This window comes from Mirounga angustirostris, unplaced genomic scaffold (genome assembly GCF_029215605.1).
Source record: "Mirounga angustirostris isolate CCGP_5_RB_7025 unplaced genomic scaffold, mMirAng1.0.hap1 SCAF_9, whole genome shotgun sequence".
Lineage (NCBI taxonomy): Eukaryota > Metazoa > Chordata > Mammalia > Carnivora > Phocidae > Mirounga > Mirounga angustirostris.
Genome location: NW_026991717.1, coordinates 98589556 through 98613931, shown reverse-complemented (window position 1 = coordinate 98613931; position 24376 = coordinate 98589556). Strand labels below are relative to the sequence as shown.

Sequence of the window (24376 nt, the reverse complement as noted above, 5' to 3'; positions counted from 1 at the left end):
CTGGCAGGACTTGGTTGACTAATAGATAACAAATCTATTGATTGGTGAAAAAAAGGGAGAAACTGAGGGTGGCTTCCTGCTTCTTAGGTGTCTAGATATGGATGGTGGTGAGGAAAGCAGATGGTTGTGTCCAATAGGCAGTTGGCTTTTGAATGTCGGGGAGAGATCTGAACTAGAAAAATAGATTTGGGAGACATTGGCAGGGAGGAGGTATTTAAAATTGTGAGAATGGGCAAGTTTCATCAGGGGCAAGTATAGAAGAAGAGCACTGGACAGAGGATAGAATCCTGGGGAACACTCACATCTTAGATGTAGCCTGGGGAAAGCCCATGAAGGAGACAGTTAAATAATACTAGAGAAGTGTAAGGAGAATCTGGAGTGTTTGGTGCATAGACACTGAACTGGAGGATGGAATGAGCATTGTCAAAGTGCAGCAGAGATTTCATGATCTCATGAAAATGGTAATTAGATTTGACCATAAGATGGCCAGATATAGAGGAGTAGGAGGGTAGAGTTAGAAACCTCACTGCACAGTGGGGTTAAAGTGTAAGTGGGAAGTTAATAAGTCAGTTACTACTATATGAAGCTTGTTATTCCAGGAATATGAGGGAAAGGAGGTGAAGATAGAACTTAGGTGGCATTTCTCCCCATCTCAAATAATTTCAAGTGTCTTGGGAGAAAATTCTAGCAATGTATAACATGTATATTTATATTCAATAAATACTAATTAGATAAATAGATCTAATCAACTATCAACACCAGACCTTTAGATTTTTACTTAGCCTTTCTTCCTCTTGCGTGTCATAATATTCCTTTTCCTTGAGCAAATTTTTCCCTTGAGATGATTTCCTTCCAGCCTATTCAGTGCCAGAAAATGTTTAGGTACTGAGAAGCTTCCTACAGAAATCTCCATGTCTCATTTTGAGAAATTGGGTTCAAGCCATTTCCGGCTTTGGTCATTAAAAAAAAAAAAAAATAGCTGTTGTTTGCACAGGTAATCAGAATTCCATCAAGAAATGCTGTGTACACTAAATCTAAGTTATGTTATTGTTATAATCACTGGTATTAGAATAACAAGGTTGTGACCTTGTTCATCTCTAAAAAATTTAATGTTGTTTAGCTAAGGTATAATAGAAGGGAGGCTGGACTTTTGGAGAGCAAAGGTTGAACTGTGTGCCCTGTGGGTGCTCCTTAATAGTTACTGAATGACTAATCAGTTATTTCATAGGCCCTAACACAGGTGAGGTGATTTCCAGAGCAGGCAGAGTGGGAAAAGTAAACTCACACAAAAAGGACCAACTTGAAGGATTTTCGGGGAAATAAATGTCAGTGGTCGTTATGCAATGTGTATAAAACTGTGTTTTACACATTCTAAAGTCCCTGACAAAGCTGAAAGGGAAAATTATAATTATTAAGACAATAAAGTAAGATCCAGCAATCCCACTTCTGGGTGCATATGAAACCATTATCTCAAAGAGATAGCTGCACTCCCATGTTCATTCAGCATATTCCCAATTGCCAAAGTATGGAAATAAGCTAAGTGTGCATCAGTGGATAAATGGATAAAGGGGATGTGGTATACATATACAATGGACTATGATTCAGCTACGAGAAAGAAGGAAATCCTGCTGTTTGCTACAACATAGATAGGCTTGAGGGCATCATGCCCAGTGAAATAAGCCAGACAGAGGAAGACAAATACTGCATGGTATCACTAACATGTGAAATTTAAAAAAAAATAAAAAAGTCAAGCTCATAGAAACGAGAGTAGAAAAGTGGTTGGCAGGGGCTGGGGGGAGGAGGGGTAGGGAGAAATTGGCAAAAGTGTACAAACCTTCAAACATAAGATGAATAAGTTCTTAGGATCTAATGTCTAATATGGTGACTATAGTTGGTAACTATTTGTATAATTGAAATTTGCTAAGAGAGTTGAACTTAAATGTTCTCACCAAGGAGGAATAAAAGGTAAATATGTGAGATGATAGATGTGTTAATGAACTCAGTGGGGGGGATCCTTTGACAATGGCATCTGTGTATCAGATCATCATGACATACATTTTAAATATCTTACAATTTTATTAGTCAATTAAACTTCAATAAAGCTGAAAAAGCAATAAAGTAAAAACTAAATGGTCTTATATGGTGATGGTTTCTGATTACAAGTTTGCTAGAAATTTGTTGTGGGCAAGAGTTCAAATCTGAGGAATGGAGGTTTCATCCTGGGAACGTTCATACTTTTAAACTCTCCCAAATTACAGGTTTATTGCATCAGGGTGAAATCCAGAGCTGATTCATATTCAGATTGCTTCCTCCTGCAATTTTAGGCTTTATTCATTTAGTTTCTCCATTTTCATCTCTTATTTTTGAGAGTGTAATCTTCAGATATTAATACTGTATATGAAAAAATATTCATTCATTTTACAAACACAGGCAGAGAAGCCTTGTTAAGATACTGAGAGTCACAGGTATGTTTGAGGCAAAATTCCCGCTTGAAGAGTTGAAAGAGATTACAATTCAGTGGTAGAAACATGAAGTAGAAATGTCATAAAGGATTACATGCTAAGTTCTGTAGCGTGTCCCTCTGTATGCAGGGACTGGACCTTATGTCTTTATATCTCTAATGTCAAGCTTAGTCTGGCATAGAGTAAGTTTATTGAATTGAAATTCATTTAGAGACTGGAAATGGGTGAAGAGGAAACCAGAAAGACCATGTTGAAGAGGCAATGAATGAGCTGGGTCTGGCCCTGGAGAGAGAAGTAGGATCAGTAGACAGGTATGATGAAAAAGAAGTTGCTAGGCAAAGAGGGAGATTGGATTAATATGTAAATGTAGCATATTGTAGATATTAGAATCTGAGCTTCTCAGGCCCACCAGGATCTCAGATGGTTGATGACATTTTACGATGCGACAGTCCACTTGCCAAGTGAAAGCAGAGCATAGGTTATGGGCATTGAAGTAAGAAATATCTGAGTTTGAGTCTCACCTCTAGCATATCATGTAACTTTGAATAACATATATAAACTTTCTATGCTTATTTTTCTCAGCTGGAAAACAGAAGTAATACCTATTTGGGGCCTACCATATCCTAAGCTACTTCATTAAAAATGACATACCAAGGGGCGCCTGGGTGGCTCAGTCGTTAAGCGTCTGCCTTCGGCTCAGGTCATGATCCCAGGGTCCTGGAATCGAGCCCCACATCGGGCGCCCTGCTCCGTGGGTAGCCTGCTTCTCCGTCTCCTGCTCCCCCTGCTTGTGTTCCTGCTCTCGCTCTCTCTCTCTGTGTCAAATAAATAAATACAATCTTAAAAAAAAATGACATACCAAAAAAAAAAAAAAGATAATTTGAAATATTTGGAAATGTTAATAAGATGTTGGGAAGCTTTCCAGTTTCATCGTGAAAATTTCTCCTTGAAAAAAAAGGCTTCTAGACTCAGATCCACGGCTCGGAATTAAAGGACGAGCTCGTCTTTTCCTCACGTCATCTCCCCGCTCTGGGGAGATGAAATGAGAGGAAGTTTCCACCTGCGCTGACGGATACAATCGTAGCCACTCGCTACATTTGACTACGAAATGTGGCTAGTTTGCATAAAATGCACACCAGATTAGATTTAAAAACAACATGTAAAATATTTTATGAATAATTTAGTATTGAGTATATTTCGAAATGTTTCGCATATATTGGGTTAAATAAAATATATTAAAATTAACTTCACCTGTTTCTTTTTGCTCTTTCGACGTAACTACTAGAAACCCTAAATTACCTATGCAGCCCTGGTCTAGATGATCACTCATGTCCCTTTCAGCTTTAAGACGGCTAGGGACACTGCGGACGCGTAATCCGTACGGTTTTCCTTCCTCGCTTTGAGATACCGAAGGATTGGCCGGGAGTGCGGGGGTGGGGTGGGGCGGGGCGCTGCGGGGAGACCCAGACCCCTCCGGTTTCGCCCTCGCTCTCGCAGCGGGAAGGGCCCCCGACTCCCGCGCGGGGTTGGGGCGGCAGCACCCGAGCGAGGGACCAGGCGCCGGGCGTAGGGGGGCCGGGGACGGGCGCAGCGCGCCGGGCGGGGCCGACCCGGGAAGCGGCTTTGTGCGTCAGCCTCACGCGCGGGGAAGGAAGCCGACTCGAGGCCCCGGGCGGCCCGCTGCGGGCGCCTAGGCACGTCCGCAGGCTCCGCCGGGAGGTGGCGGCCGCTGAGAGGCGGGAGAGCCGAGGGCGGGCCTGGGAGGCGGCCCGGAGGTGGGGCGCCGCCGGAGGCCGGCCCGCGCGGGCTTCATCTGCGGACGCGCGGCCTGCGCCCGAGTGCTGGGACCGCGAGGCGCCGGGTGACGATCGGCTAGAGCGGCTATGGGCCGCCGCTGGGTCTTCCTGATCGGCCTCGTGGGGGCCGTGTGGCTGCTCGGCTCGGGTCATGGTGGGCAGCAGCCCCCTGTGACGGCGGCGCAGAGATGCTTCTGCCAGGTGAGGGTTGTGCGCGCCGCTCCCGGTGCTTCGCGCCTCCCCCCTGCGCTCGGTCCCGCTCGCCCCTGCAGGTGAGGGACTGGGAGTATCTCTGCGTCTCCACCCTCCTGGACGAGCCCCCAGAGCTTCTGCTCTCTTGCCGGGCCGAGTCCTCTGCAGCTCGCCTGGCTTGGTGTGGACCGGAGTCCCAACGCAGCCGCGCTTCGGATCCGGTGTGGGGTGAGAGGTGTGGGCGCACGCTATTATGTTCTTACCGAGTTGGTTTACGCATCTTTGTTGGTCTTCCCTGCCCCGGAAGGGCGTGCACGCTGTGCGCGAACACTCAGTATTTATTTTAGTAGAACCTGGGTCTTCCTGACTTCTCTCTTGACCTGGAACTGTGTACGTTGCGCCTATGCTGGGTGCCTTTGCTCTCCTTCCTGGGCAGGATGTGCTTTTGAAGGGGGCGCTACTCTCAGATCTCGTTGTCAGGCAGGAGAAGGGCTTCGTGGGGCTTTTCTGTGTCTAAGCCCAACTGCCTTGTGTCTTTGGGGCCGTGGCTTGCCCTGTGGCTCCTCGCCCCGTGCGTCCTTTCTTTTTCCTAAATGCGATGAGATTCTCTTAACGTCACGCCCATTTTGGGAGGATGAGCCTTACTCCTCAGTGCACAAGTTTAATCACAAACTTATGATCATTTTCTCTTTTTAGTAAACGATGTGGGTTCCTTGAGAAAAAAAGTCAAAGAAATTTAGAGGTTTTTGGATCTACAGTATTCTGTATTTTAATGTCATTACTCTTCAAGTCACGTTTTGGTTGGCTTCTGTTGATAAAAATTACATATAAACGAAATTGAGGGTAGGCATCCAAATTTTTCCTTTTAAGTGGATTGTACTATTATCAGAAATAACCTTTTATATGTGTAGGGGCAATGCTACTACTTCACAGAGTAAAGAAACAACTTTAAATATTATGGGAGGAAAAAATAAATCAATATCATGGGGGAAGAACTGTCTCTTTCACTGCTTTATATTCTTGCATTTTGTTGATTTGCTTAGTGATTTGGGAGTTGAGATGTTAACTGAGTAGGACAGGCTGAAAGGAAATTGCTGCTTTACAACTAAGATTGAAAAGCTCCTTTACTTTCAGGGTTCGACAAACTGCACACAATCAAGTACTTCAAAGGAAGAAGGATCATTTTCTACAGATTACAAATACAACATAACACAAAGTGTAAACATTTACAAATAAGTAAAGTCGAAGTTAAGAGATTTTAAAATAAGTTAGTGTTGAAAGAAGATGTCCAATGTAACATTTTCAACTACACTTTAGATTTTTAGAAATAATAGTACACGTTGAACTTTTCAACTTTCACTACCCCCCCATAACCTTTTTAGATATCTGATTAAAATTGGGGAGTTTTTAATTTTTTAATATTTTTTTCTTCTGATTAGTATTTTAGCTCCCCCACCCTTATAATATTTTCAAGATTTGAATAGTCCCCGAACACAAACATCTGTTATATCCCTTTCTTTTCCTTTTAGAACAAGAGTGGCTGTTTTTCTTTTCAGAATCAACTTTAAAAAATAATAAATTGAGGGGTGCCTGGGTGGCTCAATTGTTAAGCGTCTGCCTTTGGCTCAGGTCATGATCCCAGACTCCTGGGATAGAGCCCCACATCGGGCTTTCTGCTCAGCGGGAAGCCTGCTTCTCCCTCTCCCACTCCCCTTGCTTGTGTTCCCTCTCTCTCTGTGTCTCTGTCTGTCATATAAATAAATAAAATCTTTAAAAAAAATAATAAATTGAGGGCTACATGGTAAAAAACAGTTTTAAGAAAAATTTAAGGGCGCCTGGGTGGCTCAGTTGGTTAAGCGACTGCCTTCAGCTCAGGTCATGATCCTGGAGTCCCGGGATCAAGTCCCACATCGGGCTCCCTGCTCAGCAGGGAGTCTGCTTCTCCCTCTGACCCTCCCTCCTCTCATGTGCTTGCTCTCTCTCATTCTCTCTCTCTCAAATAAATAAAATCTTAAAAAATAAATAAATAAATAAATAAAAAGAAAAAAAAAAGAAAAATTTAAAATGGGGTGCCTGAGTGGCTCAGTCAGTTAGGCGACTGCCTTCTGGTCATGATCCCGGGGTCCTGGGATTGAGCCCCACATACGGCTCCCTGCTCGGCGGGGGGCCTGCTTCTCCCTCTCCCTCTGCCGCTCCCCCTGCCTGTGCTCTCCTGCTCTCTCTCTCTCTCTGTCAAATAAATAAATAAATAAAATCTTAAAAAAAAAAATTTAAAATGGTCTATTTAAATCAATTTAAGAACAGAGACCATCAATTTCAATTCAATAGATTGAAACAAATACTGTTATGGTAGTAACGGAAGAGATGGGGGTAAGGAGGATAAGGGACAAGTGATGAATAGACATGAAGAGAAAATTGGAGACAAGCATATAGACATAGATGTATACAGAAATGAGAGAGACACACAGAATTAAAGAAAAAAATGGTGGAAGAAAAGATGAGAGGAGACAAATGGTGGAAATTATTCATTCAATAAACATTTATAAATACTGTGTACATTGACCTGAGTATTTGGAATATAGAAATAACTGTGGTGTGATCCTTGCCCTTAAGAACTTAAAATTTAGTGAATAAAGTTCTTTGGAGCTTGGGGAGAGGCAGAGAAAGGGCGCCTGGGTGGCTCAGTCGCTAAGCATTTTTTTTTAAAGATTTTGTTTATTTTTTGGACAGAGTGAGAGAGCACAAGCAGGGGGAGTGGCAGAGGGAGAGGGAGAAGCAGGCTCCCTGCAATGTGGGGCTCCACCCCAGGGCCCCAGGATCCCGGGATCATGACCTGAGCGGAAGGCAGGTGCTTAACCAACTGAGCCACCCAGATGCCCCAATCCTACGTATTTTATTTTATTTTATTTTTTAATTTTATTATGTTAATCACCATACATTACATCATTAGTTTTGATCCTAAGCATTTTAAGAAACAAGTTAGTCGGGATGCCTTGCTGGCTCATGCAGTAGAGCATGCCACTCTTGATCTCGGTGTTGTAAGTTCGAACCCTATGTTGGGTACAGCGATTACTTAAAAAATAAAATCTTTAAAAAAAGTTAGTAAATAATGCTAGACATTAAATTAAAGACTAACTTTCGACCTAAAGTTTAGAAATAAAAGTTAAAATCTCTCATTCTCTTTGCAGTACCCGATTAGCAGCAAAGTTCTGTCGAGTCTGCTTTGGTAATAGTCTTTTTCTCCCTTCCTGTTGCCAGTCTCTCTTATGCTTCTGCCTTGAATTACCACATCACCCCTCATCACACTCTTGCGCAGGTGTCTGGTAGTAGGGATTCTACTCTAAATGGAGCGAAAGCAGCATGCGGTTATTTGGCCTTAGGAAGTTATTGAAGTAAAATGTACAAAGCTCTACAAATAATCAGATTAAATTCAATAAGCATTTATTGAGGCCTATTATGAATAAGTTTTGAGAGATCAAGACCTAAGCTAAAAATTTAAAAACTTAGTCCCATTCCTTGATACTCCAGAGTACTGAGCCTGGTACATAATTGGTACTCAGCAAGTATTAGGGAAGTTACAATACAGGATGTGAGCACTGTGCTAGCAGGAGTATATTCTTTTTTTTTTAAAGATTTTATTTATTTATTTCAGACAGAGAGAATGAGAGGGAGGAGGGTCAGAGGGAGAAGCAGACTCCCTGCGGAGCGGGAGCCCGATGCGGGACTCGATCCCGGGACTCCAGGATCATGACCTGAGCCGAAGGCAGTCGCTTAACCAACTGAGCCACCCAGGCGCCCCAAACAAGTTGTATCCTTTGCTTGAACAGGATATTTTATTTATTTATTTTTTTAAGAGTATTCTTTTTTTTTTTTTTTAAGATTTATTTATTTATTTATTTGAGAGAGAATGAGAGATAGCACGAGAGGGAAGAGGGTCAGAGGGAGAAGCAGACCCCCCGCTGAGCAGGGAGCCCGATGCGGGACTCGATCCCGGGACTCCAGGATCATGACCTGAGCCGAAGGCAGTCGCTTAACCAACTGAGCCACCCAGGCGCCCCAAACAAGTTGTATCCTTTGCTTGAACAGGATATTTTATTTATTTATTTTTTTAAGAGTATTCTTTTTTTTTTTTTTAATTTATTTATTTATTTGAGAGAGAATGAGAGATAGCACGAGAGGGAAGAAGGTCAGAGGGAGAAGCAGACCCCCCGCTGAGCAGGGAGCCCGATGCGGGACTCGATCCCGGGACTCCAGGATCATGACCTGAGCCGAAGGCAGTCGCCCAACCAACTGAGCCACCCAGGCGCCCAGGAGTATATTCTTTCAGTTATTCTGCTTAGCGAGCCATTTGCATGTTTTTCTGGAATTGATCTTTCAGATGGGTTGATGGCTCCAAATGAATCTTTAAAGTTAGTCAATTACTGCATATGCTGTTGACAGAGAGAGAGAGAGAGAGAGAGAGCTCGAATGAGAATGAGGGGAGGGGCAGAGGGGGGAGAAGAGGGAGAGAGAGAATATCAAGCAGACACTCCGCGGAGTGCGGAGCCTCAGGAGCCCAATGTGAGGCTCGATCCCAAGACCCTGAGATCATGACCTGAGCTGAAATCAAGAGTCAGGTGTTTAACCAACTGAGCCACCCAGGCACCCTGGTTTAGGTCAATTTAAAAAAATAGTTTTTATTTGTTAGTCAGAGTGGCTGGGCCATGGAAGAGACACTCCATAATATGTTGCGTGGTAGGTGGAAATAAGCCTGGATTAAAATTTAGTCAGAGGAATCTTTGAAACAAGTTATACTGTTTCAATGGACAGAGTCCATTGAACTATACAATGGACAGAGATGTCCATTGACTCTGAGTACTTACTACATTCCCCGCCTTTTTGAACAAAGAATGTGGAACAAAGCACGTTTCACATTGGTTGCTACACTTTGGGTCACAACAGCAATTTAAAGTTCTAAAGACTAAGGCTTTAAGGCAGAAATAGCTTGTAGCTTTCCATGTCCTTAGAATGATGCCAACTACCCAGTGTAGAATTTTTGGTGTCTCCATGCTTTCATTAACAGAGGTGTCTCAGTCAACTCTGTCAATGAATAATTTTCATGTTCTTTTTGATGGTCACAAACCACTACAAAATTAAATACAACTAAAGGTCTTTGCCAAAAAAAATAACACTTTGAGCACTTTTAAAAGGTATTTCATATTTCAAAGAAGTATGAAGAATATATTCTCACAGTGCTTGGGAAAAAATTGATAGTCTGTAGTAGGACTAGAAGTTGTTGGTACATAAGGAAACTATTTAGAAAGTGTTTTTTTGTTTTGTTTTGTTTTGTCTTTCATTGTAAATAGTGAACAAAGAAAATAGTGAACAAGCAGGCCCATGTTATTTTCTTTTCTCTTGCCTTTTATATTTTGGTATTTGGTCCAAACCAGTCAGTCTGTGGAGGAACTATTTGAGACTACCACTGCAGTTAACTGCTGGCTGTCCAGTTCTATGTTCCATTGGGGCTACAGACGTAAAATTTTTGGAATATTTTATCTGCAAACTGGGCCTTTTTTTTTCCTTATTAAAAAAAGAAATGTAGGGGGTGCCTCGGTGGCTCAGTCAGTTTAGCTTCTGACTCTTGATTTCGGCTCAGGTCATGATTTCAGGGCCGTGGGGTCGAGCCCCACATCAGGCTCTGCACCAGGCGTAGAGCCTGCTTAAGATTCTCTCTCCCGGGGCGCCTGGGTGGCTCAGACGGTTAAGCGTCTGCCTTCGGCTCAGGTCATGATCCCAGAGTCCTGGGATCGAGTCCCGCATCGGGCTCCCTGCTCCTTGGGAGCCTGCTTCTCCCTCTGCTTCTCTCTCTCTCTCTCTGTCTCTCATGAATAAATAAATAAAATCTTTAAAAAAAAAAAAAAAGATTCTCTCTCCCTCTGTCCCTCCCCCCAGCCCCCCACCCTGGACTCAAGTGTTAGCGCGCACACACACACACACACACTCTCTCTCTCTCAAAAAAAAAAAAATGTTGTGGTTGCTTTGGGGAATAGTAAGATCCCTTTCACTAGAAGCATATAAATAGCGGTAGGGTAGTAATACTAACATTTACTGGCTGTTTAGTCTGACATTTCATTTTGATACCAACTCTTAGAGATGGGAACTATTCGTATTGCCATTTTGTGTTGAGATAGGAAACTGAGGCTTGGAGAGGTTAAAAAAACTTGGGTGAGGTCAATAACTAATAAGCAGCAGAGATGGGATTCAACCCCAAGAAGGCCTGAGCCCAGGGCCTACGTGCTAACCATTGTCGCACGCTGCTTCCTCAAGAGTGTGTAGGAGGGCATTGCTGTGTGCTTGGGAGGCTGCAGCAGAAGGCCCTCAAAGGCTTTTCAGCTCTTTAGAGACTAGGACTTTAAACCGGGTGATGTTATGTCCGGCCTACCCGGGTCCTTATATCCACCATCCCTCAGCAAGGGCCTTCTACTTGCCACCTATTAGTTCGGCCCCCTACCCAATGCTGATTGCTGCCTGAAGTCTAGAGCAGCGAGCTTCAAATGTTAGCATGCATCAGTCACTTTGTGTATGTGTGTGGTGGGGCGGGGGGGGGGGGGGCGGGGGGCGGGCATTAAACAAAACATTCAGATCCCTGTGGAAGGCTCAGAATTCCGTTGCAGTTTAGAGATAATGTGGCCATTATTTCAGCAGCCTTAGCACATCCTGAAGCTGCATTAGTGTCAGGTCATCCTTGTTCCAGATCAGCACCCATCTTTTGGTCTTAGTCTAGGTACTAGGACATTGCTTTGTTTCCAAGGTGCTGCTCTGGGTCTGTTCACTGGATTTCTTCCTTTGTCTTTCCCAGAGACTGTATTCTGGTAACATGCCTGGTTCTGTAGTTTCTACAACTGGGCCTGGCATCATACCTGCCAGACTTCTTTCCAGGGATTGGGTTTTGCCTTTTGGCAGGCTTATCTGAACGGTCACATGGCTTGGATTTCTGAGTATCTTCCTGTCTGTTCTTTGCTGGGCCCTCTCCATCTATTGAAACTCCTCACCCTTGCTCTGCCTCCATAACTGCCGTGCTACCTTTTGTAGTAGCTGGAAATACCTCCTACTCAATTTCTAAGACAAAAGTCAGAGGATTTTTAAATCTACCATTGTCCTGTCTTCTCTCTTTGAGGTCTCTGGGCTATAAGCCATTTCTGCTCTGAATGCATCTTGCATTCCTTTATGGTTTGGGGCTTCTTTTTTTTAAGATTTTATTTATTTATTTGACAGAGAGAGACACACCTAGAGAGGAAACACAAGCAGGGGGAGTGGGAGAGAGAGAAGCAGGCTTTCCACAGAGCAGGGAGCCCGATGCGGGGCTTGATCCCAGGACCCTGGGATCATGACCTGAGCCGAAGGTAGACGCTCAACGACTGAGCCACCCAGGCGTGGTTTGGAGCTTCTTCTAGCTTCCTTTGTGGTTAAGGTACAGCTTGGTAAAATGTTGCATGCAGTGGGTTATTTACCTTTGCTGCTTGCTTTCCTTGTTCTGAGTGTATTCCTGCCACTTGGGCTTGAGTGGTCTGGAGCGCTGAGCACCACCATAGGTGACATAGTAGTACATAGTCATAATTAGACTGTGGGGCTGGTCTCCAGTGAATGAGAATGAGAGTGGACAGCATTCACTGAAACATATATATCCACTCTACAAATAAATATTGAGCATCTACTTTGTGCTTTCTAGAAGTACAGTGCTAAGGACTAGGAATACAAAATGAGCAAACATGATTTTGCTCTCAAGGATTTTAAACTCTAGAGGGAGGAAGTGGAATAAATAAACCCAATATAGTGAGGTAATTTGTAAGGAGTATGTGGAGTATCATGGGAGCACATAGGAGGGACAGTTAAGCAAGCAGGGGTTGAGTGGTACTCCAGGGGTAGCTTTCCAAAGGAGATGATGCTTGAACTTGAATTTCAAAGATAGATTTTTACCTTAAAAATGAATTACTTAAGGGGCGCCTGGGTGGCTAGGTCGGTCAGGCGTCTGCCTTCGGCACAGGTCATGAGTCCCGCATTGGGCTCTCTGCTCAGCAGTTAGTCTGCTTTTCCCTCTCCGTCCGTGTTCTTTCTCTCTCAAATAAATAAATAAAATCTTTTAAAAAAGGTGAACACATTAAAAAAAACACAATTACTTAAGGGGAAAAAATAAGCTTCAAACCCTTTCTCTTGTTTTTTGTGTGTGCTTCTTTCTTTTTGTGACCTAGTGTCTCTATTTGGCATGTGTCCCTTTGGCCTTTGCAGTCTTTGTGCCTGTTATTTCTTTGTATAATAATTTGTATCCAAGGGGAAAAACAGTAGCTCTTTTATGTCCTTAGAAGTTCTGTTTTTAATGCTTGAAAGAAAGAGGTGTGAAAAATCAAATAACCTAGGTTAGAAACACTTTTGTTTTGTTATCACCCCAAATTAGGAACGGAAGATTATTATATACTCAGAGAATTTTTAGCAGGAAACAAGGACAAATTTGCATATGAAATGAAGGTAGTTACTGCAGTAACAAAATATGTAGATGAGATTTCTAGTTCCCGAATTAGTCCAAAACAAGTCCAAGTCAAATAAGACTAGGTAAATTGGTGTAAAATCTTAGCTCTTAGATACTGCTGTCATCATCCATAGTGTTATCTGTCATCCAAACGTATTCACTCTTAGGTGAAAAATTTGCATTACTGTTTTGTGATGTTGTAAAATTGAAAGGTAGTGCAGGATTTTATGTATTCCAAAGGGAAAACACCTACATTCAGTATTTCAATAAAGATTATTTGCTTACTTACCAGTAGATTTAAAAAAAAATTTTTTGGGGGGGGTGCCTGGGTGGCTCAGTTGTTAAGCGTCTGCCTTCGGCTCAGGTCATGATCCCAGGGTCCTGGGATCGAGTCCCACATCGGGCTCCCTGCTCTGCGGGAAGCCTGCTTCTCCCTCTCCCACTCTCCCTGCTTGTGTTCCTGCTCTCGCTATCTCTGTCTCTGTCAAATAAAAAAAAAAAAAAAAAAAATTTTTTTTATAAGTCTCCCTAAAATATAATTCTAAGTAGTTTATAATGCAAATATTCAGACCAAAGTATGATAAGGATCTCTTTTCTGCAGCATGCCCTGTATTTAAAAAAAAAGAAATCTTGGTACTGTTCTTAAATCATGATGTATTTGTTACTTACAATGTTGCAATGTATAATTAATTCTGTGAGGTATATGCCTGTCCCCAAATAAACATCTAAGACTTTTAGTTTCACTTCCGATAACATTGTCTGATTGTAATTACAGTTAAGACTGTTAGTTTTAAGCATTTGAAGATCAGAATTGGCTTTGTGGTCAATTTGCTATCTCTGTGCTGCTAGTATAAGTGATTTCTAAGCACTGTTTCTAACCTAGACAAATTATTGTGGCCTAATATTTGAGAGTTGTTAGATCCTTATAATGAATTATTGTTTCCCTTATAAATACAGTATCACTTGTTTTTATACATTCACTAAGCTTGTCTCCAGACTATACATACTGTTGGAAACTAAAAGGAAAGACAGAGACAATTGAATCTTAGGAATAGGAGTCTCAGGAAAGCCAAGAATGGGAATGCAACTGGGACTTCAAGAAAGATGGGGAGAAGTAGGCGCCGGAAACCCCCAGGGAACCCATGTAGCATATGTTCTCTATCTCCTATCTCTGCTTCCCTGTGTATCTTTTAAAATCTTGCCGACTGGCTCACGTGCTCCTCGGCTCACTTGATAGCATATGGTCCGAGTTTCCTTGTTTAGTGGTCTAACTGCAGGGAGAGACATCTCTTCTTACTCTCAATTCCAGATTCCTGGAGCAGGGACCATGGCCTGGTTTGGGTTAGATGCCTACCCCTGGTCAGGCCTGGGGCGGGGTTACAGAGTGGCTACAGGGGACCAACTCTTTGCATATGTGTATGCGCACACGTGTGTGATGGTGAGCTCAGTACACCCCACAAAGAGCAGCACTACATTCCTCTAGGTATATGGTAAGAGCAATAGCATTATTAGATTACTGTCATACCCCATTTCTGAAAATTAGGAGGAGGAGGGATGATAAGAGTTGGTTGAGTCATAACTTCATAAGGAAAAAGAGCCCTGTTGTACCTAAGGTATTTTGATGTATTATTTCATTTTCTTTATAACAGGTTAGTGGTTACTTGGATGATTGTACCTGTGACGTTGAAACCATCGATAGATTTAATAACTACAGGCTTTTCCCGAGACTACAAAAACTTCTTGAAAGCGACTACTTTAGATATTACAAGGTATTTTTATTTTTAATTTTTTTGTACAAGAATACTTAAAATTTAAATGGATAACTGCATTTTCTTAGGAATTGCTGAGCTTCAAATTGTGGCCATTATTTAAAATTCAGTTCACAAGAGTGAACAGTGTGGTTCTGAAACCATCCATTGGATACTTTTAATTTCAACAACTCGGTTTTGCACTCTGGAGTTAGAAACTTGTTGGTTAAATTGAAGTCAGAACAGAAACTATTATATTATTATCAAAATTGCTAATTCATACTTTTCTAAAATACTGTGTCAACTCCACTTAATTAAAATAATCAAATTTTTTTGAGAAGCATGACTTTATTCTGACCTGTATTATTTTAACTAGTCACTTGAGATATCTACAGAAAGAGTTTAGAATATCTGATCATTGGAGTATGTAGTTCTCATCTGAGTTCACAAATGCCTGTTACCTGCTTAAAAAGAATATCATTGGAGCGGTGATGATATGAGCTACTCTGGCTCCTGGTCACCATCTGTTCAGGGTCTGGTTAGTAGCATCTGTGTCTTTCTAAGCAAGTTTTCCAGTTTACTTACAAAGCTACACACTGATACCATCGCTGGAACTTGGCAACTGGAAGGTGGAAGAAAAAGAAAAGCTGCAGCCAAAAGCATGACCAGGTTATATCATCGTAATTCAATGCCTATCAGTAATAATCTCAAGATTCTTACTTGTATAACCTTTTCTGTTATCCTGTAGGTAAACCTGAAGAGGCCGTGTCCTTTCTGGAATGATATCAGCCAGTGTGGGCGAAGAGACTGTGCTGTCAGGCCTTGTCAGTCGGTAAGAACCACATATACATTTAAGGCACATTACATCGTTTTTCAAATAATTGCAATTCTTTTTTTTTTTTAAGATTTTATTTATTTATTTGTCAGAGAGAGAGTGAGCACAGGCAGGGGAACAGCAGGCAAAGGGAGAAGCAGACTCTCCGCTGAGCAGGGAGCCCCATGTGGGACTTGATCCCAGTATCATGACCTGAGCTGAAAGCAGACGTTTATTTTTTTTTAAGATTTATTTTATTTTATTTTATTTTATTGAGAGAGAGAGAGAGAGCATGAGAGAGAGGAGGGTCAGAGAGAGAAGCAGACCCCCTGCTGAGCAGGGAGCCCGATGTGGGACTTGATCCCGGGACTCCAGGATCATGACCTGAGCTGAAGGCAGTCGCTTAACCAACTGAGCCACCCAGGCGCCCCTAAGGCAGACGTTTAAACAACTGAGCCACCCAGGCGTCCCTAAATAATTGCAATTCTTAAAAAGGAGGCAATGCAACTAAAATAACATTTCAATCCTTAAGTTAAGTATAATGTTTAATATTTACAGGTTAAAAACCTAATCTTAGGTGCCTGGGTGGCTTAGATGGTTAAGTGTCTGCCTTTGGCTCAGGTCATGATCCCAGGGTCCTGGGATCGAGCCCTGCATCAGGATCCCTGCTCAGTGGGGAGCCTGCTTCTCTCTCCCTCTGCCTGCCGCTCCCGTTGTTTATGCTCTCTCTCTCTCTCAAATAAATTAATAAAATCTTAAAAAAAAAGAAACCCAAAACCTAAACTTACTAATACGAAACCTATTTTGAATTATTCTGCTTTCGGGCGCCTGGGTGGCTCAGTCGTTAAGTGTCTGCCTTCAGCTCAGGTCATGATCCCGGAGTCCTGTGATTGAGTCCCACATCGGGCTCCCTGCTCAGCGGGAAGCCTGCTTCTCCCTCTCCCACTCTCCCTGCTTGTGTTCCCTCTCTCGCTGTCTCTCTCTCTGTCAAAAAATAAATTAAAAAAAAAAAACACTTAAAATAAATAAATAAATAAAACCTTTAAAAAAATTATTGACTTATTCTGCTTTCATAATCATAGAATTTAAATTTTGTGATAAATATAATCCTTTGATTTACTAGTGAGATTAATAGTTCTTTTGGCTTGATGTTTGTTTTTTTCTTTTCTTTTTTTTTTTTTTTAAGATTTTTATTTATTTATTTATTTATTTGACAGAGACAGAGACAGCGAGAGCAGGAACACAAGCAGGGGGAGTGGGAGAGGGAGAAGCAGGCTTCCTGCTGAGCCGGGAGCCCGATGTGGGACTCGATCCCAGGACCCTGGGATCATGACCTGAGCCGAAGGCAGTCGCTTAACCAACTGAGCCACCCAGGCGCCCGTTTGTTTTTTTCTTACATCTTACCCAAAGTTGTGTTTATAGTATAACGAAGTGAAATTAATCAAAGTGTAAACAAAATCCCTCCTCTTTTCATGGGTGTATTGTTTTCCGTGGGTGGGGAGGGATTGGACAAAACACCTGGTCTTACTTAAGAATTCTCAGAACAGGGATGCCTGAGTGGCTCAGTCGGTTGGTGCCTGCCTTCAGCTCAGGTCATGATCCCAGGGTCCTGGGATTGAGTCCCGCATTGGACTCCTTGCTCAGCGGGAAGCCTGTTTCTCCCTCTGCCTCAGCTGCACCCCCTGCTTGTGCGCGCTCTCTCTCTCTGCAAATCAATCAATCAATCAATCAATCAATCTTAAAAAAAATGAATTCTCAGAACATTAAAATTTGAAGCATTTTACTCTGAAAACAGAGAATTTAACACTTTCAACAAAGCCTTTTTCTCCCTTTATTTTTTTAAAAGATTTTATTTATTTGACAGAGAGAGACACAGCGAGAGAGGGAACACAAGCAGGGGGAGTGGGAGAGGGAGAAGCAGGCTTCCTGCGGAGCAGAGAGCCCAATGTGGGGCTCAATCCCAGGAGCCTGGGATCATGACCTGAGCTGAAGGCAGACGCTTAACAACTGAGCCACCCAGGCGCCCCCTTTTTCCCCCTTTAAAAGCATATATTTCTATTTTACTTTTTGTCCTAAAATATGCATAACCTAAAATTTACAATTTTAACCATTTTTAGTGTACAGTTTATTGGCATTAAGTACAGTCACGTTGTGCAACCATCACCACCATCCAGTTGCAGAACTGTTTCCTGATCGCAAACTGAAACTGCACGTTCATTAAACAGTAACTCCCTATTCTGCCCTCCCTCTTGCCCCTGGTGACCACTATGCTACTTTCTTTCTCTTTGAATTTGATTATACTAGGTACCTCGTATAAGGGGGATTATTACAGAATTTGTCCTTTTGTGTTGGCTTGTTTCACTTGACATGTTTTCAGGGTTTATTCGTAGTAGCATGTATTTGAATTTTTTTCCTTTTTAAGCCTGAATAATATTGCATTGTATGTGTATCTGCATTTCATTTATGCATTCTTCCATTGATTGGCTTTTGGGTTATTCCCATCTTTTGGCCATTGCGCATGATGCTGCTCTGGATATGGGTGCACAAGTATGCAGCTTGCATTCCTAATTTCGGTTCATTAGAATTACTGGATCGTACGGCAGTTCTCGGTTTAAGTTTCTGAGGAACATCATGATGTCTTCATAGTGGCTATACCATTTTACATTCCCACCAGCGATGTACAAGGCTTCCAATTTCTCTATATCCTCACTAATACTCGCTTTTTTCTGTTTTCAGGTTAATAGCCATCCTATGGGTATGAAGTGGTGCTATAATTTTGAGTGGTTTTATTTTTATATGTGTAAATATTGCTGTATAGACCTATCCAGCATATGGAATTAAAGCAAATGTAAAAATATTATTTATGGGTATATATATTATGGGTATTTTATCATTAGATAATATCTTTAGTTATTTATTTTTTTAAAGATTTTATTTATTTGACAGAGAGAGAGAGTGAGAACAAGCAGAGGGAGCAGCAGAGGGAGAGGGAGAAGCAGGCTCCCCGCTGAGCAGGGAGCCTGATGCGGGGTTCGATCCCAGGACCCTGGGATCATGACCTGAGCCAAAGGCAAATGCTGAAACAACTGAGCCACCCAGGTGCCCCGAGAATCAGGTCTTTAGTTATACTCATCCTCACAGACAAAACTTTTTGAAAATTCAAGAATTAACTTGTGAACCAACCTCTGTTATGAAAATATCATTAAAGTGATATCATCAGTTTAAATGTTTCATTTTATCTCCTAAGTTCTAGCATTTATATTTAGTAATAGGAAACATTAGTTGGGGGAATTCAAGTTTACAAATAACTTATGTATGACTTATTAAACATGCAAGAACAGGCAGGTCGTTTTACAATTATTGAAAATTTGAATCTCATCTTTTTTTTTAATGTTTCTTTTCTTTTAAGATTTTATTTATTTGAGAGAGAGAACAAGCTAAAGAGAGAGAGAGAGCAAGAGAGAGAGTGAGAGCACACAAACAGGGAGTAGGGGCAGAGGAAGAGGCAGAAGCAGACTGTCTGCTGAGTAGGGAGCCCAATGTGGGGCTTGATCCCAGCATCCTGGGATCATGACCTCAGCTAAAGGCAGACACTTAATTGACTGAGCCACCAGGTTCCTCTCATCTTTTTTTTTTTTTTTTAAGCAAATTTTTTTTAACATCTTTTTTTCAGGGCTTGAACTAACGACCCTGAGATCAAGACCTGAGCTGAGATCAAGAGTCAGGTGCTTAACTGACAGAAACTCAGGCATCCCTAAACATTTTATTTTAAGTAATCTCTACACCCAATGTGGGGCTTGAACTCACAACCTGGAATCTTCTCTCTATAAACTGAAAGACCATTTATTTATTACCTTTACAATGGGTCAAAACCACATTCTTTCCCCTCCATTATTAATTGACTAATGTGCAAACAAATAACAACATCCAGTGTTTGTGAATAAGAAATGAGCACTCTGGTCATTAAATCCTTTTGGAGATCAGTTCAGCAAATGTATCAACAAAATTAAAAAGGTACACATCTTTTGGTCTAGCAATTCCACCAGGATTTTCACTTACTAAAATAATTGGACAGATGTTCAAAGATGACCAAAGCAGTAATAAATATTGTAAAGGTGTCAATTCTCCTAAAATTAGTTTATGAATTTGGCATGATATGAAAAAATTAGAAACCATCTAAATATCTGGTCTTAGAAAAAGAATTATACATTGAGGTAGTTCAAAGTCTGGAAAGTTACACAATAAAGTGATTATCTCTGTGTGGGTCCTTCCCTTTGGGCAGGTATAATCTATTTCAGAAATATACCTAGCACTGGAATAGGGCCCTACAATTTACAGAGTACATACATCATTATGTCTATTCATAGCATCACTTTGAAGATAGACAGATAGGTCCTATAGTTGGTAAGTGGCCAACACACGACTAAAAACCAGTGCCGTTTTGCTCTGAAAAGAACTAGGGCTCCTTAAAAAACAGTTGATTCCAAGACTGGAACAAGAAATATACAAGGTGGGGTGCTTGGATGGCTCAGTCAGTTAAGCATCTGCCTTTGGCCCAGGTCATGATCCTGGGATCCTGGGATCGAGCCCCGCATGAGGCTCCCTGTTCAGTGGGGAGTTTGCTTCTTTCTCTGCCCCTCCCCCCAACTCATGTGCTTGCACTCTCTCTCTCTCTCAAATAAATAAATAAAATATGTTAAAAAAAAAATACAAGGTGAGCCTGGAATATCTTCTCATAACAGAAAACAAAAAGTGCTCTAAAGATTACTGGGATCCTATCAATAGGACACAGGTATAGATATCAAGTCAGCACTTTGTGGGTCCCCTGGTTGCCAATGTGGGACAATTTGAGCATCAAAAGGAGTGACTATTTTTACATTTCCATGCTATTACGTAAGTAATAAAATATATGATCAGCAACCTATACAATAATTTGTTGTTGGGTTTTTGTTTACTTTTAAGAAGTAATATAAAAACTGCGTAACTATTCTCAGTTTAAAAATAATCTCATAGGGGCTCCTGGTTGGCTCAGTTGGAAGAGCATGCAACTCTTGATCTTAGGGTCATGAGTTTGAGCACCACAACAGGTGTAGAGATTACTTAAATAAATAAAATAAACTTTAAAAAAATAAAAATAATCTCAAATTATAGAAACTTAATTTTTTTTCAGAAGATAGAATAAATATCTGATAAAAGCATTTTTTTTCTTTTTTCAGGATGAAGTTCCTGATGGAATTAAATCTGCAAGCTACAAGGTATGTACACATACCTACTAGTGTGTCTAGTATCTTAACAAAAAACTTGTAAAACTCATTTCCCCCTTCCAGGTACGACCCCACTTCCTGCTCTCCTTCACAGTGAAACCCCTGGAGAGTCATTTGTACTCAGTGACTCCAATTCTTTATTTTTTCCTTTTGTTCAACCTTTTATTATGGAAAGCATGAGGGATAAATAAAAGAAAAAAAACCATCACCCAGCTTCAGCAATTATTAGTCTGTGGTCCCTCGTGCTCCATTTTCCCAATTATTTTAAAGCCATTCTCAGATAAGTCTTTATGGATGTTTATTTTCTACTCTGGATTATAATCTAGTATAACTTCATTTTACTGTTCAAATCATTCTAATTTGGCCACTGGGAGCTGTTTCAGTTGGTCCTGTGTCCCTTTGATATACTCATTTGGTTGTGGTTTTTCATTGTGGTTTTTCTCTTTCTTCAGCACTTCCTTATTTTCTGGCACTACTTGCGTATTTCTGTCTCTTCCGTCTCTTTTAACCAATGTTCATTCCCTCTTCTTTTTTCTTCTTTGCAAAATTACGTGTTGAAGGAAATGAGTCCTTATCCTATAGAATTTTCCACATTGTGTTTTAGTTGATTGTATCCCTGTCACAGCATTCAACACATTATTTTCTATGAACTGGCAGTTATGTATTATGGCTTTTCAGATTCATTTTCTGATATGTATTGATTAGTGTTGTGTACTTACTGTTATATCAGAAGACACATAATGTCTCTTTTCTTTTTTTATTATGATGTTAAGATCTATCATTAGGTTCATTATACATCCAATATAAAGTTCCCTACTAGCTTTCTCCATGAAAGTTTTAGCAGCTTTGATGATTATTACCTAGTTGTATTCTTTCATTAGGGTTTTGAAAATGTTGATACTCTAATTATATCATTCTTTCTATACTTATTATCTGTTATTATTCTATAAAGATCTTTTCTTGTCAGCTATTTGGATGCCCTGAAATACAGTTTATACAGGACAGACAGGATAAATGCTTGTTTTCCTTTGTTTACCAGTTTTCAGAATAATTATGAATTTGGTGCCCTAGCACCTCCAAAGATGCCCAATAAGGTTTTTATTTTTCAGTGTTATTTTGAACTTAAGAGTTTTGACATATTGGGGTGCCTGGGTGGCTCAGTCAGTTAAGCGTCTGCCTTCGGCTCAGGTCATGATCCCAGGGTCCTGGGATCGAGCCCCACACTGGGCTCCCTGCTCAGTGGGGAGTCTGCTTCTCCCTCTCCCTCTGCCTGCCACTCTGCCTACTTGTGTTCTCTCTCTCTCTCTGTCAAATAAATAAATAAAATCTTTAAAAAAAAGTTTTGACATATTTTATGAATTGGACTCTATTATAGTCATTTTTTATTATTCCTTTTGATGCTTGAGTTGTTCTGTCTTTGGCTACTAGCAGCTCCTTCAAGTTAGTAATTATGGCCTTTTAAGATGATCCCACTAGTCTTAGTAGACTTTTTGCTTTCTATTATGAAAAGAGCTTCTAGGCTAGTTTTGTACCTTTCTTACTCTAAGCTTTTTTTTTTTTTCCCCCCCTAAGGAGTCCTATTTCTTTTAGTGGGAAATGGTATTTAGAGATTATAATCTGGGCCCCGGGAGGTGCTAGTTGTTACTGGGTTGTTATTGTTTCAAGGCCTTTTTTGGTAGGCCAAGTTCAATTTGTGATTACAGAGTTGTTGTTTTTTTTTTTAAAGATTTTATTTATTTATTTGAGAGAGAAAGAGAGAGAGCACGCACAAGCAGGGGGAGGGGCAGAGGGAGAAGCAGACGTTCCGCTGAGCAGAGAGCCCGATGCAGGGCTCCATCCCGGGACCCTGGGATCATGACCTGAGCCAAAGGCACACGCTTAATGACTGAGCCACCCAGGCACCCTAATTACAGAGTTTTAAAATATACCCAGAATCTTACAATCTTTATTGCTACGGCCACATTTAAAGCCATCATCACTTTTTGCCTGGATTATTATAGTAGCCTCTTCATGGCATGCCTCCTTCTGCCCTTGCCTCTCTATTGTCTCTTCTAAAGACAGCAGCCAGAGTGATTTTTTTTTTTTTTAAGATTTTATTTATTTATTTGAGAGAGAGAGAGAGTGCAAGAGAAAGAGAGAAAGCATGAACTTGATGCAGGTGGGGGGTTGGCGAGGAGGAACAGAGGGAGAAGCAGGCTCCCCACTGAGCAGGGAGCCCGATGGGGGGCTCGATCCCAGGACCCCGAGATCATGACCTGAGCTGAAGGCAGACACTTAACCGACTGAGCCACCCAGGAGCCAGAGAGTAATTTTTTTTTTTTTTTTTTTAAAGAAATGAGGTCTTATCTCTCTGTTGAAAATCCTCCCATGTGCTCCATCTCTCTTGGAGTAAAATCCAGAGGACTTAGAGAGTAACAAGAGTACATCAAGAGACCATATGCCACGGTTTGCCTTAGGCAGAACTGGCTTATGCCTGTTGTTCTGGCATCCTGAATGATTTATCATTTGTCCTGAGTTTTAAATTTTTTAAATGAAATATTAATAGTTGTGTTAAAATAAGTTAAAATGGTTCTGGTTGACCAAATACTTTGTATTTCTAGCTTCCTCTGTTGTCTCCTCTATTTGAGATGTATGTATACTAAGGAGTTCTTACTTTAACCCCAAGATGACCAATAATAACTTGCACTTCTTTTTATGACCTTTTCTAGATGTAAATAAATGATTTTTCAAGGAAAATATACTGGGCGATAAAATACCTGCTGATAAGCTAATTGCAGGCAGACACAATGGCCGGGGACAGCTAACTCCTTATAGTCTTGGGAAGTGGGGGAAACAGAACATCATTGGACATTCTGCCCGGCTGGTCTCTTGGACTTATCAGCCAATTGTGCTGTGGCCTGTGTCATACCTGTAATCTGTCCTAAGCTTCCAGGATGCCATTTGACTGGTCAGTATTAAACCTGGGAAATTATAGGTCCAGTTTATTAAATATATATATGGGAAAAAAAGGGTGAGCAATCCTGCATAGAAAGAATAGTCTTCCTATAGTGGTTTTATTTTTTTTGTATAGTGTAAATCAACATTTATAATGATTTTACTATTTAGTAATTAAAAAATGTTTTACAGTGAATCCTTTTGGCCGAAATAACTAAGAAAGAAAAAAAGAAGCGCATGCTTAATGAGAAAGTATTAAATTTTGATTTCTCACGACAGTTGATGATATGTAACTTGCATAAAAGGTCATGATTTACCATCCACAAGGGCCATAGAAATATCTCTGACCGTATGAATGCCAGAATGAATACACAAATCTACTGACAAAGTTTAAGCATCTACTTTGTAAATTAATGGTTAAGAAAACTGTTTAAAAATGATAACTTGGGGCTCCTGGGTGGCACAGTTGGTTAAGCATCCAGCTCTTGGTTTTTGCTCAGGTTTTGATGTCAGGGTGGTAAGATCCAGCCCTGCGTTGGGCTCCATGCTCAGCAGGGAGTCTGAGATTCTCTCTCCCTCTACTCCCTCCTCCCCCGCATGCTCATGGGCACTCTCTCAAAAAAATAAATGAATAAAATATTTTTTAAAAAAACAACTTGATGT

The 24376-nt window shown here is 41.2% G+C and overlaps 2 protein-coding genes across 5 annotated transcripts in view; one reads left to right on the top strand and one right to left on the bottom strand.

Moving 5' to 3' along the window:
• The window catches only part of PSMC6 (proteasome 26S subunit, ATPase 6), a 29841-nt gene extending 26571 nt beyond the window's left edge, over positions 1–3270 (bottom strand). For 2 of the 3 annotated variants that reach the window (XR_006795065.3, XM_064571071.1), the window contains exon 1: positions 3114–3270. The gene's annotated coding sequence lies outside the window, so the exon portion shown is untranslated. The remainder of the gene's footprint in view (positions 1–3113) is intronic. The other variant, XM_045900866.3, reaches the window with a different exon arrangement.
• Positions 3271–3939: 669 nt separating this feature from the next.
• The window catches only part of ERO1A (endoplasmic reticulum oxidoreductase 1 alpha), a 56412-nt gene continuing 35975 nt past the window's right edge, over positions 3940–24376 (top strand). The window contains exons 1-4 of one of the 2 annotated variants that reach the window (XM_064571068.1): positions 3940–4459; positions 14603–14722; positions 15450–15533; positions 20732–20770. In XM_064571068.1, the coding sequence (XP_064427138.1) occupies positions 4346–4459; positions 14603–14722; positions 15450–15533; positions 20732–20770 (357 nt within the window). In that variant the 5' untranslated portion in view covers positions 3940–4345. The remainder of the gene's footprint in view (positions 4460–14602; positions 14723–15449; positions 15534–20731; positions 20771–24376) is intronic. The other variant, XM_064571069.1, reaches the window with a different exon arrangement.